This window comes from Camelina sativa, chromosome 5, assembly GCF_000633955.1.
Source record: "Camelina sativa cultivar DH55 chromosome 5, Cs, whole genome shotgun sequence".
Taxonomy (NCBI): Eukaryota; Viridiplantae; Streptophyta; class Magnoliopsida; order Brassicales; family Brassicaceae; genus Camelina; species Camelina sativa.
The window spans coordinates 33,679,489-33,697,975 of NC_025689.1; the positions used below are offsets into that span (position 1 = coordinate 33,679,489).

At 37.5% G+C, this 18,487-nt stretch overlaps 3 protein-coding genes and 1 long non-coding RNA gene across 6 annotated transcripts; 2 read left to right on the forward strand and 2 right to left on the reverse strand.

Annotated features, from left to right (window-relative positions):
* On the forward strand, positions 7,703–10,007 carry LOC104788429 (U-box domain-containing protein 36-like). 3 transcript variants are annotated; one of them, XM_010514183.2, is made up of 7 exons: positions 7,703–7,998; positions 8,106–8,209; positions 8,308–8,429; positions 8,516–8,620; positions 8,815–9,085; positions 9,177–9,467; positions 9,549–10,007. In XM_010514183.2, exons 1-7 carry the CDS (start codon positions 7,818–7,820, stop codon positions 9,750–9,752), a joined length of 1,278 nt encoding a protein of 425 aa, XP_010512485.1. In that variant the 5' UTR covers positions 7,703–7,817; the 3' UTR covers positions 9,753–10,007. The 3 variants fall into 3 exon arrangements, with proteins under 3 accessions (XP_010512485.1, XP_010512486.1, XP_010512487.1); XM_010514184.2 differs by having other exon boundaries at positions 8,109–8,209; XM_010514185.2 differs by having other exon boundaries at positions 9,577–9,696.
* LOC104788430 (U-box domain-containing protein 33-like) lies at positions 10,433–12,460 on the forward strand. The gene is made up of 6 exons (XM_010514186.2): positions 10,433–10,938; positions 11,057–11,178; positions 11,261–11,382; positions 11,476–11,580; positions 11,672–11,927; positions 12,038–12,460. Exons 1-6 carry the CDS (start codon positions 10,734–10,736, stop codon positions 12,131–12,133), a joined length of 906 nt encoding a protein of 301 aa, XP_010512488.1. The 5' UTR covers positions 10,433–10,733; the 3' UTR covers positions 12,134–12,460.
* On the reverse strand, positions 12,375–16,720 carry LOC104789822 (SKP1-like protein 21). Its single transcript, XM_010515464.2, has 11 exons — positions 16,564–16,720; positions 15,809–15,982; positions 15,408–15,632; positions 15,128–15,319; positions 14,932–15,042; positions 14,118–14,187; positions 13,568–13,668; positions 13,372–13,494; positions 13,198–13,295; positions 12,858–12,973; positions 12,375–12,677 (listed from the first exon to the last, which is right to left on the reverse strand). Exons 2-11 carry the CDS (start codon positions 15,842–15,844, stop codon positions 12,655–12,657), a joined length of 1,095 nt encoding a protein of 364 aa, XP_010513766.1. The 5' UTR covers positions 15,845–15,982; positions 16,564–16,720; the 3' UTR covers positions 12,375–12,654.
* On the reverse strand, positions 17,347–17,788 carry LOC104788431. The gene is made up of 2 exons (XR_768284.1): positions 17,724–17,788; positions 17,347–17,622 (listed from the first exon to the last, which is right to left on the reverse strand). It is a non-coding gene; the product is annotated as an uncharacterized LOC104788431 (long non-coding RNA).

The window sequence follows — 18,487 nt, forward strand, 5'->3', positions numbered from 1 at the left end:
CCTAATCTCTTGTTTGCTGCTTGCTGAGCAGAAAAATGAGCCATTGATGATGAATAGTGCGTTGAGACCTCCTGGTACAACTCCATTACCAAAAACTCACAAGGCTGACATGGCAAAGAAAATCCTCAAGAGCCTAAAGAGCCAAAAGAGACTAAGGAGTCTAACTATGTCCATATGGACAAGTGTGGCCATGGCCGAGGAGGAAGTGGACGTGTTGGTCCTGGTCGTGGGACTTACCAAGGACATAATTATGGTGGTCAAGGCCGTAGAAACCGATTAGGCTTCGGCCGTGGTCGGAGTAGAGGCCGTGGGTTATTTAAACCGCAACATAAGACCAAGTCCACTTGTAATAATTATGGTATGGAGAACCATTAGATAAAGACATGCATAACTCCTAAGCACCTTGTTGATCTCTATTAAGAGAGTTTGAAAAAAAAAGAATCCAGAAGCTAACCTGCTTCATCTCGATGGTGAAGGAAATTTCAACCATGAGAATGATGATTAAATTAGATTATGAGATTTTTGATTGCCTAAAGGAAGATAATTAAACTCATGTGGTGTATTGATTTAATTTCTATGTTCTATGCTTTGAATTTGATTGAATTATTATTTTGGTTTAAATTCAATTATATTATTTCTTTCATTATATATTTGCTTGTTTAAAACATAACATCTTGTCCATTATTGGAAATGGCTAAGGACAAGAACATAAGTGTGGTGGATAATGGATTAAGCCACATGATTTTGAAGGATAAGAGATATTTTGCATAATCTCATAATGAAAAATGCCAATATTAGCAAGATAGCGGGTATAGCAAGCCTAATTGAAGGCTACGGTCAGGCATATATTTTATGGCACACATCTTGAACTATGTAATGCCTTGTATTCACCCAGCTCTAAGAGAAGCTTATTGAGCTTTAAGGACATTCATTTGAATGGTTTCCATATTGAAATAAAGGATGAAGGAAACAAAGAGTTCCTATATATTACTGAAATCACCCAAGGACATAAGAAAGTCCTAGATTCTATACCTGCACTAGCCACTGGCCTTTACCATGCTAAGATTAATATGATAGAGGGTAATTTGGCAATGAATAAGATAATTCATTTTGTGTCATGACTGGATTGGCCATCCGGGTTCTAACATGATGCGTAAGCTGATATTAAATTTAAATGGGCACACTCCTAAAAGAGAGAAGAGTTATCCCTAAGAATCTCACGTGTGTAGCATGTACACAAGAGAAACTCATTATAAGGCCATCACCAGTAAATGTAACTAAAGAGATTTTCCACTTAAGACTATACGTCTATATAAGGCTGGTGAATTTATATCCCAAGCGTTTAATAATTATGGTATGTCCATGGGGGGAAGTGTGGATCACCCTGTGGCACATGAACATACAGAGAATGGATTAGATGAATCCTTCATTAAACGTATTCAATTGATTGCTCGACCATTACTAATGAGGTCGAAGCTTCCTGTGTCGGCTTGGGGACACGTACTATTACATGCAGTAGAGCTTATACGCATCAGGCCATCTAGTGAGCATAAATATTTCCCATCCCAATTACTAACGGGTCAGATGCCAGACATATCCCATCTAAAGACATTTGGGTGTGCCGTTTATATATCGAATGCATCATCACAGAGAATAAAGATGGGACCTCAAAGGAGGATGGGAATATATGTTGGATATGAGTCTCCCACCATTATTAAGTATCTTGAGCCAACTATGGGTGATTTATTTAAGGCCAGATACGCGGATTGTCACTTTGTTGAATCCGAATTTCCTATGTTGGGTGGAGAGACAAACAAGCTGGTCAAAGAAATATTATGGAATCAAACATCCTTAAATTGGCAAGATCCTCGGACTCTAGCATGTGATGCAGAGATCCAAAAGATTATTCATTTGCAAAAGCTAGCTATTTAATTGCCAGATTCCTTTGCTGACCCAAAGAGAGTAAGAAAATTATGCTAGAATAAGAAAATCGTACGTACCAGCTTGTAATGCATCAGTACGTATTGATGTTCAAAAGGAACACAATAATCAAGTTGCTACAGAGTCTAAGGCCCGTTTGAAACGAGGTAGACCATNAAATATTTCCCATCCCAATTACTAACGGGTCAGATGCCAGACATATCCCATCTAAAGACATTTGGGTGTGCCGTTTATATATCGAATGCATCATCACAGAGAATAAAGATGGGACCTCAAAGGAGGATGGGAATATATGTTGGATATGAGTCTCCCACCATTATTAAGTATCTTGAGCCAACTATGGGTGATTTATTTAAGGCCAGATACGCGGATTGTCACTTTGTTGAATCCGAATTTCCTATGTTGGGTGGAGAGACAAACAAGCTGGTCAAAGAAATATTATGGAATCAAACATCCTTAAATTGGCAAGATCCTCGGACTCTAGCATGTGATGCAGAGATCCAAAAGATTATTCATTTGCAAAAGCTAGCTATTTAATTGCCAGATTCCTTTGCTGACCCAAAGAGAGTAAGAAAATTATGCTAGAATAAGAAAATCGTACGTACCAGCTTGTAATGCATCAGTACGTATTGATGTTCAAAAGGAACACAATAATCAAGTTGCTACAGAGTCTAAGGCCCGTTTGAAACGAGGTAGACCATTAGGTTCCAAAGATAAGAACCCTCGGAAATCTAAGAAAGGTGCAAGTAAAACCGAGGTTAAGGAATTAACAGACATGGCCGCGGCAAATCCTAAGGTACCAAATGAGGTTTGGGACGCTGAACCTCAAGGACCTAAAGGTATTGATAATAATGAGATCTCGATAAACTATATCATGTCAAGAATAAAATGGAACCGCAAAGATGTCGACATTAATGAAAAATTTGCATGAAAGGTAGCACTTGAAATAAATGAGGATCAGAAACTCACGTCTATATTAGAGTGCATTCAAAGTAAAGATTGGTTAAAATGTAAAGAAACCATTGATGTGGAGTTAAACTCTTTAAAGAAGAGAAGTGTGTTTGGTCCAATCATAAGGACAATACCTAATATAAAGCCAGTTAGACACAAATGAGTCTTTGTAAGGAAGAGAAATGAGAGTAATGAAATCGTAGGATATAAGGCACGGCTAGTGGCACAAGGATTCTCTCAAAGACCAGGAATAGATTATGAGGAGGCTTACTCCCCTATGATGGATGCAACAACTTTTAGATATTTAATAAGTCTGGCTATAAAAGAAAAACTGGATTTGCGGTTAATGAATGTTGTAACTGCATACTTATATGGTCCACTGGATAATGATATTTATATGAGATTACCAGAGGGTATTGAGCTCAAAGATTAGAGTGGTTCTCGAGAACAATACTGCATAAGGCTAGACAAATCCCTTTATGGACTGAAACAAAGTGGGTGTATGTGGTACAATAGATTGAGTGAGTACCTAGCCAAAGAGGACTATAAGAATGATCTCATCAGTCCATGTATTTATAAAGAAGTTTGCAAACAAAGGGTTTGTGATCATAGCAGTGTATGNCAAAAGATTATTCATTTGCAAAAGCTAGCTATTTAATTGCCAGATTCCTTTGCTGACCCAANAAACATTCTTGGAACACCTGGTGAAATAGCCCAAACAGTTGAATATCTTAAGAAAGAATTTGAAATGAAAGACCTAGGTAAAACTAAGCTTTGTTTGGAATTACAGCTTGAGTACATTGATAATGGAATCCTTGTGCATCAAATGGCATATACAGAAAAACTACTCAACAGATTTAATATGGACTAAGCTCACCCATTGACTAGCCCAATGGTTGTAAAGGAGCATTGATTTGGATAAGGATCCATTGGTCCAAAGAAGGACGATGAGGAAATTCTCGATCCTGAAATGCCATACATCAGTGCTATAGGAGAGTTAATGTTCTTGGCTAGCCACACTAGACCAGATATATGTTTTGCCGTGAACCTCCTAGCAAGAATTAGTTCTTGTCTGACCCAAAGGCACTGGAACGGTATCAAACATGTGTTGTGTTACCTACAAGGAACTTTAAATTTGGGTTTATATTATACTAACTATTACAAAGAAGGTTTTAGCTGGTTTTGCTGATGCAGGTTATAACAAAGAAAGTTTAAGTGTGTATGGTTTAGGTCGATGACTCAACATATCAGGACGGATTGCGGTATGGTCGAAGACAAGGAGCCAACCGTATTATATGAGGACAATACTGCCAACATCGCACAGCTCAAGGAAGGTTACATCAAGGGAGATCGGACGAAACACAAAAGGCCGGAGAAGATCAAGTAGTACAAGTTCGATCATGCAACAACTCAGCCGATCTCTTCACCAAGTCATTACCGACATCAACATTCAAGAAGCTCACACACCAGATTGGAATGCGGAGACTTAAGGACTTCTAGTGATGCTTAGAACAGGGGGAGCAATGTGTGTTGTACTCTTTTTCCTTCACCATGGTTTTGTCCCATTGGGTTTTCCTGGTAAGGTTTTAATGAGGCAGCACCCCCAAGCGTATTGCATCGATCCCTTAGCATCAGCACGGTTATGTCATCCAAGGGGAAGTGTTGTAAATCACTTAATGGACTCCATAACTGGCCTTCTATATGTCTTCTTCTGTAAGGCCCGTCGGCCAAGGCCCATCGGCCATGTCCTTATTACTAAGTCGGTTTAGGCTTTGCCTTTGTACTTTACTATATATATGTAACCTCATTCGATTATAAGTTAATAAGAACAAGAGTTTTCAGCCTTTGAATCCTCTAGTTTACAACAATTTTCTAATTTTTTACAGAGATATTAATCTATCTAAAGCTTATTTGCCGTCGACGACGAAGCTTTTGACGAAACTTACGGTGAAGCTTCCGATCTCAAATCTTCTTCTTCTTCTTCTTCCTCATCTTCTTCTCCTTTGGTGAAGTTCATTTTCGTCATCAACCGTAACGTTAGAAGCTTTCAACGCCATAGATAAATTAAAATCCAGTCCCAACCGCCGACACCAATCCTGAGATAGAGAACTGAAATGGTTGATTTAGCGACCTGGAGAAGTTGCGAGATTGGTAAATCAAGCTCGGATTTGTAAGCGTAGAGCTGAGATTTGGATTTTTCCAAGGAGAGATTGAACCTTAGATTTGGGAATTTAGTAACCAACCAATCGAAGCTATTGCAAGAGTAGTAAGACCAGATGACATTAGATTCATGCTTTAAATCTAACGAGTTCCGGGGCATTCATGAGAAACAACGACAGCAAGGACGTGGGTGGCACCGCAGAGGATGAGCTTCTCGATGAGATCGGTGTTAGAAGGAAAAAGAGAGAAAGAAGTGTTGTTCATGTACTTGTGGAGAAGGTGAGGGTAGTTATGGCAAGAAGAAGCTATAGGTGAGAGCTTTGAGTAGATGAGAAGCTCATTAGGTGCAGATGAGGATGAGGATGAGGAGGCAACACGTGAGGAATGATGTTGAATTTTTCTCTTATGATACTCTAATCGAACAAGATTTAAGCTCTAGAAAGTATGATGGTTGTGATTCAAGATCATCTTCCTAAACATTATGAAATCCTTCCTAAACTTGCAGAAATATGTATTTAAACCTTTTTATTTATTTTTTGTCCCAATGTATCACAAATTACTCCATTACTAGTTAATGTATCACAAGATTAATCCATTAGTAAGGGATAATGTATCAACTCACAAATATTTGTTCTATATATTTTTTCTTAATGAATGTCTTCCTAAAATTCAAAAACTATTTCCTAAATATCTGTGAGTTTGAATTAATGTTTTTACAATCTTTTGTAATCAGATATGGTCTGTTTATGATGGTGGTTAGATATTGTTGATGATGGTTTATTGTGTTTGAGCTAATGCTTAGTGTTGTTCATGTACTTGTAAAGGATAAATAGCTCACTTTTTTTTTTAATGAAAGTCATCCTGAATTGTAAAAGATTCTTTCTAAACATCATTCAGTCCTTCCTAGCTAAACATCATTCAATCCTTCCTAAATATTTGGCAATTCTTCCTAAACACCTATGTTCATAAAAACCGATGAATATTTGTGTACACAACCACTGGGTAGAAGCTATGGTCATCTATCCAAGCTTCTTCTTTCCTCTTTGCAATCTCAGATTTGCAAAACCAATCCTGAATCAAATCCATTGCAGATTTAAGTATAAAAGCTCTTTCACATTGATCAATTACCCAATCATTTTGATATCTAAAACCTGCAACAACAGCTTCAAATTGGCATCGCCAGTGTTTATCACCAAAATTGCATTCATAGTCAACTAATCGGGTATTATCACTAATCCGTACCCGTACCGAACCGGTTACTTCGGGTCGGATTCGGGTTCGGAATTCGGGTATGGGTAATATGCCCAGGCCTAGGTTATATTACTAGTAAACTTTTTAGCTTTGTTTCAATTTATATATACTTTCATTCAATGATTTAGACGGAAATGTGACTAACTTTTTTAAAAAAAAATTGTTGAGCTTATAAGCAATGACAAATTCACAAGCGTGGAGCACAGGGTGATAGCAAATAGAGCAGCTGAGCCGCGGATTTCAGTGCCATCTTCAGCACTGTCATGAAGGCAAATCCTCGAGTATATGGACCCATCAAAGAACTAACGTCAGAACAAAACCCTCCCAAGTATAGGGACACCACTATTGCCGAGTTCTCGAGCATGTACGGGTCTAAAGAGCTCAATACCTCTGCGTTACACCATTTCAAGATCTGAGCACATTGACCAATTAAATAAAATATCTTTGTATCAATAATGTTTGTTTTGCGTCTCTCCATGTCAAGACCTGAGTCATTGGCCAAATATGTGCACATACTTGCAAGTCATTGTATCAATAATGTGTGCAAGTCGTTATTGAGAAGTCATTTGTAAAATAATGTGTGCAAGTATGTGTTCCAGTCCCATGTGACATGGACCAAATAAAAAGTCTTTGGAAGAAACACACCCTCGGCTCATTGACTTATTCTCATCCCAATAAGTTAACATCACAAAGTTAAGAGACTGAACTTAAAACTCAAAAGTTAAGAGGACTATACTATAAATCCCAAAAAGATATGGGATTAGATTAAAACTACAAAGGTCATGAGCTATAGGCCTATAGCTATAAAAATCACAAGCTTAAGGGACCATAAACTAAAAAGAAAAAACTCTTAGGGATTAAAAACTAAAATTCGAAAGATAAAAAATTACAGTGAGAGAGAAGAGCCGGCGAGATCAGACCACGTCGGGTGTTTCTGCATCACAGTCTTTACTTAATGGCGGTTCTCCTTAAATTATTTAAACTAATCGTAAAAAAAACTTGCTTTCTTCCTCTTGAGCTTTTTTATGTATGCTTCTTGATTAGGTAAAAAGTTCTTAAAAGCCTAAGTCTAATTTATTACGCGGCTTAATTAGTAGAGAGTAGACAGACCAGGTCGTTAGAGAAAGTGATTGACCTTGATGTGGGGCAAAATTATAAAAGCACATGAAGAAATATATATATGAGCTTAGGTAAGCAAGCTTACGCACAGGCTTTGACGACATCATCTTCTAGAGAATGCCTAGCTACCTCAGATTTTCTTTGACTTCTGTACCAAGTTTCCGTATTCATCAGTATCGCTTTCAGATTCTTGTGACCGCTTCTTTGGAATGTGTTATCCATACAGTCATGATTCAGCTTCCTTGTGATAAGATTCTCTATTCTATATATTCTCTGGGAGTTGAATAGCTTGTTGTCTCATCAACTACCTTGTTAAATCAAATCTCTATCACTTTGTTCTTCAAAAAATTTCCGTTTTCTCTTTGTTTCTTTTGTATGGACTAGAGTCACTATATATGACACTAAAGATTTCAATGGCAACTGGCATGAGGGAGACGCTGGTGGATGAGAAGATCTATGTCGCAGTGAGAGAGAGAGAACTAAAGAGCAAGACTGCACTCGTTTGGGCGATACAGAACAGTGGATGCAAAGAGTTTTGTATTGTCCATGTTCATCAACCTATCCAGATCTTAGTCCGTAAGTACTTTATTATAAATCCCTTTCCAATCTTTTTTGTGTTGTGCTGAATTTTAAGGATATTAATTGGTTGATTTTGGACTATATCTTGTTTTATTCATTTCAAGCAGGAGCGATGTCCCACTACCAGAAATTGAAGCTTCATAAAAAGAAGAAAGAGAAAGTACATAAGAATTTGGACAAGTACCTTCATATATGCATGCAAATGCAGGTATGATTACTTAATTATAATTAGATATCCATTTTGTTTTGGTTTTACAAGACCAAGAGTGTTTGTTTCTAAATTTCAAGTTAAATCGTGTGAATTAGGTCACTGCAGAGATAATATATATTGAAAAGGATTCGGTAGAGGAAGGTATCCTCCAATTGATATCTCAGCGGGGAGTTAGGAAACTCGTCATGGGAGCAGCAGCTGATAAACACTATTCAATGTAGGTGGTTGATAAGTGTAGACTTAAAGACTTTTTGGTTATCTAATATACGGATGAATCACTGAAGTGAAACTCAAAATTTTCAGGAATATGAGAGACTTACAGTCCAAGAAAGCTATTTACATTAACAGAGAAGCGCCTGCTACTTGTCAGATATGGTTTACGTGCAACGGATACCTAATTAGTTCAAGGTCTGTCCAACTTTTTGGTGTAAAATGTCTTTCTTGTTCAATTCTTAATATTAATTTGTGTTAACTGCAAATTGACATTAGTAACTGGTTTAGGAATTGTCTTTGGGGTTCTGCTTGTGAGACAGAGATCTTTGTCTCACAAGTCACACTACACACAAGTGTTTTTTTTTTCTTTTGGTATTAAATCAATGCAGGGAAGCTAGAAGAAGAGATAACTTGTATCTAGAAGGTGCATCTTCAAATTCTTTGAGCCAATCTGAGATAACTAGAGGAACTGAAAGTGTTCCAAGCTCAAGTATAACTAGAGGAACTGAAAGTGTTCCAAGCTCAAGTATAACTAAAGATGAGAATCAGATTCGGATCCAAGTAGCTGTCGAGGAAGCTGAGAATTCGGAAAAGGAAGCACACTTTGAGGCATACAAGCGTGAAGAAGCTGAAAAAGCTGCAGTTGATGCAATCAAAAGGGTAATACAAGTTCCTTCTAACATGTTTTATTGCTTAGAAAAGTATCAATTTTTTTTAACTCTTCTCTAGCTAAAACCAATAATAAATGTAGGCTAAACAATCGGAAAATGAGTATTTTGAGGAGCTGAAGCATAGGAGAGAAACAGAGAAGGCACTGAGTAAAGCGAAAGAAGAACTTGTAAAGATGAGATCAGAATCCGAGAGCCGAATAGCCGAAACTAATATGGTGACAAGAAAGCTTCAAGGCAGTTATATCTTATCCATGAAAGCATTGAAAAGACTTAGAAAAGAACTAGAAGAGTTGAAGATAGAGCTTAGAGAAGTATCAAAGCTGAAGAGTAAGCGTGAACCGCCTCAGTACTTCATCTGTCCCATTACACAGGTAATTAAGAAACGTTGTAAGATGAGTGAAAACTACTAAATGATCAAAATGTTAACAATTATATAAGAGAACAACATCTAGGATATAATGGAGGATCCACATGTAGCAGCAGATGGATTTACATATGAAAGAGAAGCAATAAGCGGGTGGTTTGAGAGAGGACACGAGACTTCTCCGATGATAAACAAAAGGCTTCCTCATAAGAGCCTGGTTCCAAATCTTGCTCTTCGATCCGCAATCCAAGAATGGCTTCAAGCTTCAAGCTTCAAGCTCCTGAATCATTGAACAGATCCCCTGCTTGTAAAGATATAAATCAAAAAGGAATTTTCTTTTAAGTCCTTAATTAGTGGGGATAATTAAGGAGACTCTTTTCTCCGTTTCCTCTCAACCTTGATGTAGTTCTCTCTTATGGGTTTTTTTTTGATATGGTATTGTAAAGTCTTTTACTTACTACTAGTCGGTGTTGGTTGGTATGAGTCACACTCGTTTGTGGGAGACGGCTTTGGATATTAGTAGACAATAATTTTTGATCACTTTTGATTTAAGTGTATTATTACAAACCAAGATACATATGGGGAAGACATTATTAGCGTCGATTTAAATTAAAACTATATAAAACGCGATCATATGACTTTTGGGAAACAGACACGGCAGAGCTCTCACGCGCCCTTTTAATTAAAAATTTCCTTTTTTTATAGGAAAACAGAGAAAATAGATGGACACGCACTAATACTGCGCGTGTGATTAAATATGAAGTCGTTCGAGCGCGTTTTTATTGCAGCTCCATTCCATTTGAATTACTCCTTCAATTATCGAAACAGTATATACTAATTTTTAAGGTTTATGATTGACGATTATAATACTCCCAAAGAAATGTATAATCTGGTGAAATGTTGCCTGATTTACTTTCATACCTCATTTGTTTTTTTTAATATTTTCATGGTCTAATCGACAGTTGATTACCTCCTCGAGTTTTGATTAGGTCGTTGACAATCACTAAAAGGGCTTTAAAAGTAAAACCACACCAGAAATAATACATAGTATACAAGTTTCCAGATCGAATATTCGAAAGAACAGAGTAACACCAGAAAGGGATGACACATGCCCCTTCATCGGATCTTCTCTGTTTCTTGATTCCCATATTTATATATTACTATTAAACATTTGCCCGAGAAGAAGACAAGACCATAGCTTCTGCCTTCTTGTCTGAAACGAACCAGCCATTCTCAAGATTTTTTCTTATTAACTTTTTCCCGAGAAAACACTATGGACTTTGAAGGAGCAAAAAAGCACAACATGGAAGAAGAAGAAGAAGAAGAAGAAGAAGCAGTGATGGATGAGAGAATATACGTTGCACTAGGGAGAGAACCTGCCAAGAACAAGTCAAATCTGTCCTGGGTATTAGATAACTGTCAAGGTTGCAAGATCTGCATCCTTCTTGTTCATCGACCTGCTCAAATGATTCCTCTCTGTAAGTTTTTCTATTTCCTCGCTCCAACAAGGCAACAACACCTGTCTGGTTTATACACGAAAAAGAGAGCTCTTAAAGAAATTGACTTTTTATGATCTTCCTCTCTTTACTTCCACAGTGGGTACCAAATTCGATGCTGCAACCGTAGATGAAGAATTAGTGAGAGCATACAGAGAAAAACAAAAGGCCAAAACAGACAAGATTCTTGATGAGTACCTTAGAATATGCCTCCGCAAAGGGGTATGTCTCTGTGTGTGTGTATACTCTTCTTTACATAAGGGATGTGAAGTTTCCGCCATTTCTAAAGAGATTGGTTTTGCAGGTTCAAGCGGAGAAGCTGTGTGTCGAGATGAACTCGATCGAAAAGGGAATCCTGCAGACGATTTCTGAGAACAAAGTGAGGAAGTTCATCATGGGAGCAGCTTCAGACAATCATTATTCAACGTATATTGTGTCTTTAGTTTCCACGCTTGTGTTCCTGCCTTTTTTTTTTAACCAGGTCTCTCAAATTTGACATTTGTGGTGATCTGTTTTCAGTAAAATGGAGGATTTGAGATCGAGGAAAGCCATCTTCGTCTGCAAACACGCGTCTGTGACTTGTCATATACGGTTTATCTGCAAAGGATATCTCATTCATACAAGGTTCAACCCAGAGTCCATCTCTTTTCCATAGCTGTATAGATATAACATATGATCTTTTTAAGTTTGACGTCTGTGTGCAATATCATTGTAGGGAAGCTAGAATGGATGAAGTCCGAGCTCTCTCAACCCTACTATCTGACTTTCAACGGCTTGTCTCCCACCATTCAGATCAAGAAAGTGGAGTTTCAAAGAGGAACAGTGAAGAGGAGGAGGAGGAGGAGAGAGCATCACGAACCAGCTCTTCTCGGTCTGCTAGTACAATTTCATACTTTGGAGGATCTGAGGCTTCCTCAAGTGTAAGTGTACTGGAAGAGAAATCAAACCATTCATCTCCACCCTCTTTACCGGTAAGCCCTGCGATCCTAAATAAGAGAGAATACTTTCTTTTTGTTTCTTTTCTTTCTTTCCTTAACATTTCACCTGGCTCATGAATTGCCTTACGGTGTTGATCCACCAGTGCACCGGGATGGGACTGGGCATGATAACCTTCCTGATTAACTCCACCAAACTCTGGCAAAGGCTTGCCATCCAAAACCATAAGCATGGTCAATGACCCCACCATTACCTGAAAAGCCACATAAAGAAGAAGAGGACAAGAACATAAAGCTACAAAGATCTTGATCACATCTGTAAATACAATGTATCTCATATTTGTAAACCCCAATTGTGTGAGGAGAAGCTGCTTTGAGATTTCCTCTCCTTCTCATCTTGTGAGCAATGTGAGGCTTGTAATTCTATAGATAATGGAATCTCATCTTCACATTATTCTTGATTTTTTTTTAAAAACAAAAAAATGAGCCAACCAACTAAATGCTTTCACCAGTTCTTTAATTAAAAGTTGTGTACAAAGGGTTGATCACTAAAAAGGAGTAAGAAAAAACAAAACAAAACTGCATCCTACCTCTCCGGATTAACTGAGAAGGAAGAAAGAAAGCAGATTGTGGAAAGAAAGAAAAAATTACAGGAGGACACACATCAAACGCCGGTGACCGGAACACCACTCTCTCTAATTGCTTACATTCTAGTGGGGATCTCACCAAAACTGTTCCAGCCATTGGACTAGCGTTTTCAGCTTCACTTGTGTCCTGCAGCTGGACCTTCAAAGTTCAAAACGCATGCAAACCAAACCATCTACCATCAGTCATCAAAAGCTATGTAGAAGACTGAAGTATGGCGTAGTTAAAGGTCTAAAACCGATGCGGTGCAGTTCAACAGCATCTTGTGCTACACTGTCACCATGAATGTAAAGATTAACCAGGAAAAAGGATAGCATGTACCTGTCAACCGCCTTGCAGCCCCATTGCCATTTATGGAAAAGTGCACAGGCTGCCTTTCTTGTCCTATTGATAGAACCCAACTAGAGTTCAATCTTCGAGCAAAATCCTCTACCTCTCTGTATTAACATAAGGTTCAATAATTTTATTTAGTATCACTTGATCACTTAATGGCTGCACAATTCGATATAGATCTACATATATAACTTCATGTGCATATCTAGTCACATGAGATTACTAGACGATGAGGTTTGTAGAAGGTATATCTGGAGGAGGGACTGATATCAATTATATCAGCACAAAACGAATACTTCAGGCAGGAGTTTGAAAAAGAGCCACTTACCTATCAAGCNGTTCTTTTCTTTTCTTAGCATACAATCTATTCAACAATCGAATCCGCGGATCATCCATTGTGTTCTTCAGAGGTTCTAATTTCTCCTCCTGATAAATCGTAACAAAAAGCTAAAACAGAGAAGTAGATAGGAATGACACCTCCTAAAAAGTGATGATCTTGGGCANGTGGCGTAAAAATATCATCTTCCATACTAAGTAAGTTAGATACATCATCTCCCAAGCTGGACGCAGTATTTTCAACAATCTCAGCACTTCGTGATTTGGAAGGATGATTATGTTTTGAATCCTAAGACGAAGAAACTTCCTTAGTAACTTGATTACTACTAACAAGGAGCAATCAGAGAGAAACTAGTTTCAACCTTTTCTGAAGCTCCACATGTTCCCATTGATGTACCATTCTTCTGCTCCTTCCTTTTCTTGTTCTTCTTTTTGCTCTTGGAAGTCTTTACCACCTTGTGATCTGTGAAACATAATTATCCTTCTCTCCAATGAGAGCTTTCAAAGGAAGTAGAAAAAGAGAAGAGCAAGAAGCAATGCTAACATAAACACACGCATCAAATGTTTCAATTTATCTATGCACAGAGGGGTTATGAAAACAGGACATCAACCAGGATTTGAGCATTATATAATCTATCAACTCGGCCAAAAACGCATAAGCAAGAAGTCTACTGATATGAAAAGTGACCAATAAATTGCCCACGAAATTGCAGCACAAGACAGTGAGAATCTCATATCAGGCACTCATTCAGCAACTAGAAAAGAGCCTACCAAAAATCTACAAAGTTGAACGTAGCATCAAAATCGACTCCAGACATGAACCAATATGTGGTGCCATCAACATGGATTGGACAACTCGGAGCAGAAGAAGGAACATGACATACATGAGAGATATGAAGTTAAGAAAAGTACCTCTGCCATTAATAAATGATAACAGGTCATCCACAGAACGCTCATCGACATGTTCTTCAACCTCGACATTCTAGGACATGGAAACAGCCATAAATATAAAACTTAGTACCATAGTTCATTCTTACAAACCAGTTCCTAACTTAATTATTAAAATGCTCAACACACCTTTAGTTTCTCTCTTTCTTTCAGTTCTTTTCTTTTCTTAGCATACAATCTATTCAACAATCGAATCCGCGGATCATCCATTGTGTTCTTCAGAGGTTCTAATTTCTCCTCCTGATAAATCGTAACAAAAAGCTAAAACAGAGAAGTAGATAGGAATGACACCTCCTAAAAAGTGATGATCTTGGGCACCACATACCTCGGTAAGGTCATCAGGCAAATGAAATATTTCGCGTATCTCCTCAGGGGTTTTCCCCTCAATAATTCGTGCAAGGGCACGACTAGTAAGATCAACCAACGGCTTCAACTGCAAACTGTCAGCGGCTGAGGTCAACTCACAGAGCCTCTTTGTATCCATCCGGATGAATTTTTCATCATATATTTTCCGTTCCTAAAAGTAGAAAGAGCTCTAATAAGAAAAAGCATACGATCATCGACATGACGCCATTTGTTATCAATTTAAAAACCTCCAAATAAACCTTATTTGAACGTCCAGGTACTTGATGAAATCTGCAGTAATCAAAAATCAGGCTTAACATGGCTGGATTGACTCGTTGTGGAAGAGATATTNCAGCCATAAATATAAAACTTAGTACCATAGTTCATTCTTACAAACCAGTTCCTAACTTAATTATTAAAATGCTCAACACACCTTTAGTTTCTCTCTTTCTTTCAGTTCTTTTCTTTTCTTAGCATACAATCTATTCAACAATCGAATCCGCGGATCATCCATTGTGTTCTTCAGAGGTTCTAATTTCTCCTCCTGATAAATCGTAACAAAAAGCTAAAACAGAGAAGTAGATAGGAATGACACCTCCTAAAAAGTGATGATCTTGGGCACCACATACCTCGGTAAGGTCATCAGGCAAATGAAATATTTCGCGTATCTCCTCAGGGGTTTTCCCCTCAATAATTCGTGCAAGGGCACGACTAGTAAGATCAACCAACGGCTTCAACTGCAAACTGTCAGCGGCTGAGGTCAACTCACAGAGCCTCTTTGTATCCATCCGGATGAATTTTTCATCATATATTTTCCGTTCCTAAAAGTAGAAAGAGCTCTAATAAGAAAAAGCATACGATCATCGACATGACGCCATTTGTTATCAATTTAAAAACCTCCAAATAAACCTTATTTGAACGTCCAGGTACTTGATGAAATCTGCAGTAATCAAAAATCAGGCTTAACATGGCTGGATTGACTCGTTGTGGAAGAGATATTGCGTAGTTCTTAGAAGATCCAACACCCTTTTGTATAACTTCTTGACATATCATGGGACAGAACATTGCAACCTCTTGTTCCACTTGTTGGATTGATCCATCAGCAGTTTCAAGCCATATATAGGATTTCATCATCTATGTTGACAACACAGAAAAAGTAATTAGTCTTGGTGCAAGGTAAAAGTTCAACTATTCATTCAAAAACTGCATACATCGATAAAAATATATGACGCAAATGGTTGGTTGTTAACTTTGAGCAAAATATATAACGATATTAACCGTCACTCTCTATCTGATAACTAACGTCTTACCTCTGGTTTGATGATGGCCATTTCACCTTCTGACATTGATATGTAGACCCAGTCTTGGGGTATAAAGCTCGTTAAGTTTATATCTTATATATTACACAGTCAAGTTACAATAAATAGGACAGTCCCCACTATAAAAAGCAATTAATTTTTCTTGGATCTTCAGGTTTCCCAATACTGCACACAAGTTTAGGTCTATGAGCATTAGAGCACAGACATCAATCAATATCCGGAAACAGAACAGCAAACTAAGTAATAGACAAGAAAAAGCTATATGATCAGAAATAGAAATGAAACTTTGTAAGCTTAAGACTTTGAATCAAAAATGCAATAACTACTAAGGTCCACACAAAATCACAAGTCTAAAATTACCAATTTTTTTCAGTTTCAAGGATTCGGAATCGATTCAAACTCTCTCTGTTTCTTCTCTTTTTATTTGAAAATGTGAAAAAAGGAACCTCAAATCATTGAATTTGTAAAACCCTAAAGCCTAGAAATGGATAGAGGAGGTGACGATGAATACACCAAATAATGAAACAATGAACAGAGGTGCCGAAACTAAAATTGATACAATGGAGAGTGAAATTAAAATAGGAACAGAGTGAATTAACACAAGAGCGAGAGATAGAGAGAGACAACATTCAAATTACCAAATGATACAATACAATCGAAACCAAGCAGCAGAGGGAGAGATACAAAAACAATGGAGAATCAATAAGAGGAAAGCAAATATATGAATACAAAGCGTGTCGTCGTACCTTTATGATTGGAGGAGAAGCAAATGAGTGAAGACGGCGGAGGAAAATATATGAATCTGACGGAGGAGAACGGCGGCGGCGGCGGCAGGAAACAGACCAAAGGAGAGAGGAGAGAGGAGCGGATAAGAGAGAGAAAGAAGGGCTTAATAATATTTTTGGGGATTTTTTTTTTTTTTTTTTAGTAATAATTTTTTTAAGTTCTCGCGCAAAAAAAAAAAGAAAGAGAATGGAGTGGGTTATCGCCACGTGTAGGAGCCGTGATGGCTCATGGCTCGAGATGGTTAAAAAAACACGGGAATAGAATCTTTAGGGTTCGTTGGGTGGTTTGGTTTGTCTGGTCTGCTCTGGTTGATGAAGTCGGTGACGAGGCTCTTCTTCTAGAGGGCTTTAATTTGCCTAATTCTGGCCAAGCTGTGAAAGTGTGTGGCTCAACTCTATCGCTGTCTTGTCCTTTGTATTTTTTTTACTACATATATTGGAATATTTGATGTCTTATCTTTCTTACATAGTAAAATCATATGTTTTTTTTTTTGGATTTTTTTTTTGTTAGTCTGAGCAACAAAGTAAGTAGGTTAATAATTTCTAAAAGATTCTTCATTATATCAATTTATTTTAAAAAAACTTATCTTCAAATTACGACAGAAATTTTTGTCAGAAACATACTATTTCTTAAGATATATACGTTATTACCAATTTAATATTTTCAAAATTAATTATTTGAAATATTATTATTTTCTTGGTTGAACAACGTAAATATAGAAGTATTGATGAGAATATAGAAGTAAAAAAAAAAAAAAACATTTAGATATATATATGTTACAAGTTTTGATGCTTATAACCGTCAGTATTACTTATCTATTGAGCCCAATGCTTCTACTACTACTTCTATAGGATGAGACCTGTTTTAACTGTGTGAATCCGTATACACTAGTTGACTTGAAATTAACACTTCAACAGCCCTTATGCGGAATGACTTGATGGATATAGTTAACAACAATCCGTAGTCATCTCATCTCCCTTGCCAGCCTCCATGTCAAGAGTTGGATCAACCCGTCTAATCTACAAACATGAAATTCGAAACAAATGGTTATACCACAGTTATTAACTTATCAAGCAAATGACAAATAGAAATAATTAACCATAGAAGAAAAATAATTAACCTTTTGACGAGCTTTCCGAGCCAAACATCTCGTGCCTCAGGCTTCAGAAAGACATCGAGTTCCTCATCCTCAGCAGCAGAAGATATATTCTGATCTATAATATTTTGTCCTGAAGTCTTTTTCTATCATCTCGCCTAAGAAAGTAACTACCAAATTTAGGCAGCTATGATTCAATTGATTAAACAAAGATCGTCATAGTGCTGAAGTTTGTTTGTCATTTGGGTCTGAAATTGTAGCTCATTTGGGTCGAGATGGTAAAACTTGACTCTTTTTTTTTTTTTTTTTTTTTTTNTTATTTAAAAACCAGGCCTGACATCCAATAACTAAAGGCTGTTATATATGGGCTGTATGGCCCATTTATTGGCTCAAGCTTTACCTGCTGTGTGCCTAAAATCTACTACTTTTGCTCGTTTTTGTGTTGTTATTTTGGTCAATGACTACTAGTTTTCACATGTTTTTTTATGGGACAGTGACGCAACGAGAGAATTTTGGGGTGGCTAGGTGGGGCGGGGCAGTTGCAATCATGAAAAGAATAGAAGAATCCAGCAAACAAAAAAACTAAATAAAGAAATTGTCATTAGATGAATGAATGGTCGGTTTTTGAGTATGTTAAGGCGGCGGCATTAGGTGGGTGACTCCACGTATCTTATCGCCGATGCATTGGACGGCTATAATTAAATTGAATTTTGATTACTCCACCAGAAAAGTCCAAAAAACATTTCGTACACCCCTTTTTCTCTCTGTGTCATGGGTCGGTCTTTTTT

Bases quoted from the DNA above. Each gene is read 5' to 3' on its own strand.
- LOC104788430 (XM_010514186.2), top strand. From the start codon at position 10,734: ATGGACTTTGAAGGAGCAAAAAAGCACAACATGGAAGAAGAAGAAGAA. The intron at 11,179-11,260 runs GTATGTCTCTGT...TTGGTTTTGCAG, and splicing joins GAATATGCCTCCGCAAAGGG to GTTCAAGCGGAGAAGCTGTG. The intron at 11,383-11,475 runs GTATATTGTGTC...ATCTGTTTTCAG, and splicing joins TCAGACAATCATTATTCAAC to TAAAATGGAGGATTTGAGAT.
- LOC104788429 (XM_010514183.2), top strand. From the start codon at position 7,818: ATGACACTAAAGATTTCAATGGCAACTGGCATGAGGGAGACGCTGGTG. The intron at 8,430-8,515 runs GTAGGTGGTTGA...CAAAATTTTCAG, and splicing joins GCTGATAAACACTATTCAAT to GAATATGAGAGACTTACAGT. The intron at 8,621-8,814 runs GTCTGTCCAACT...AAATCAATGCAG, and splicing joins GGATACCTAATTAGTTCAAG to GGAAGCTAGAAGAAGAGATA.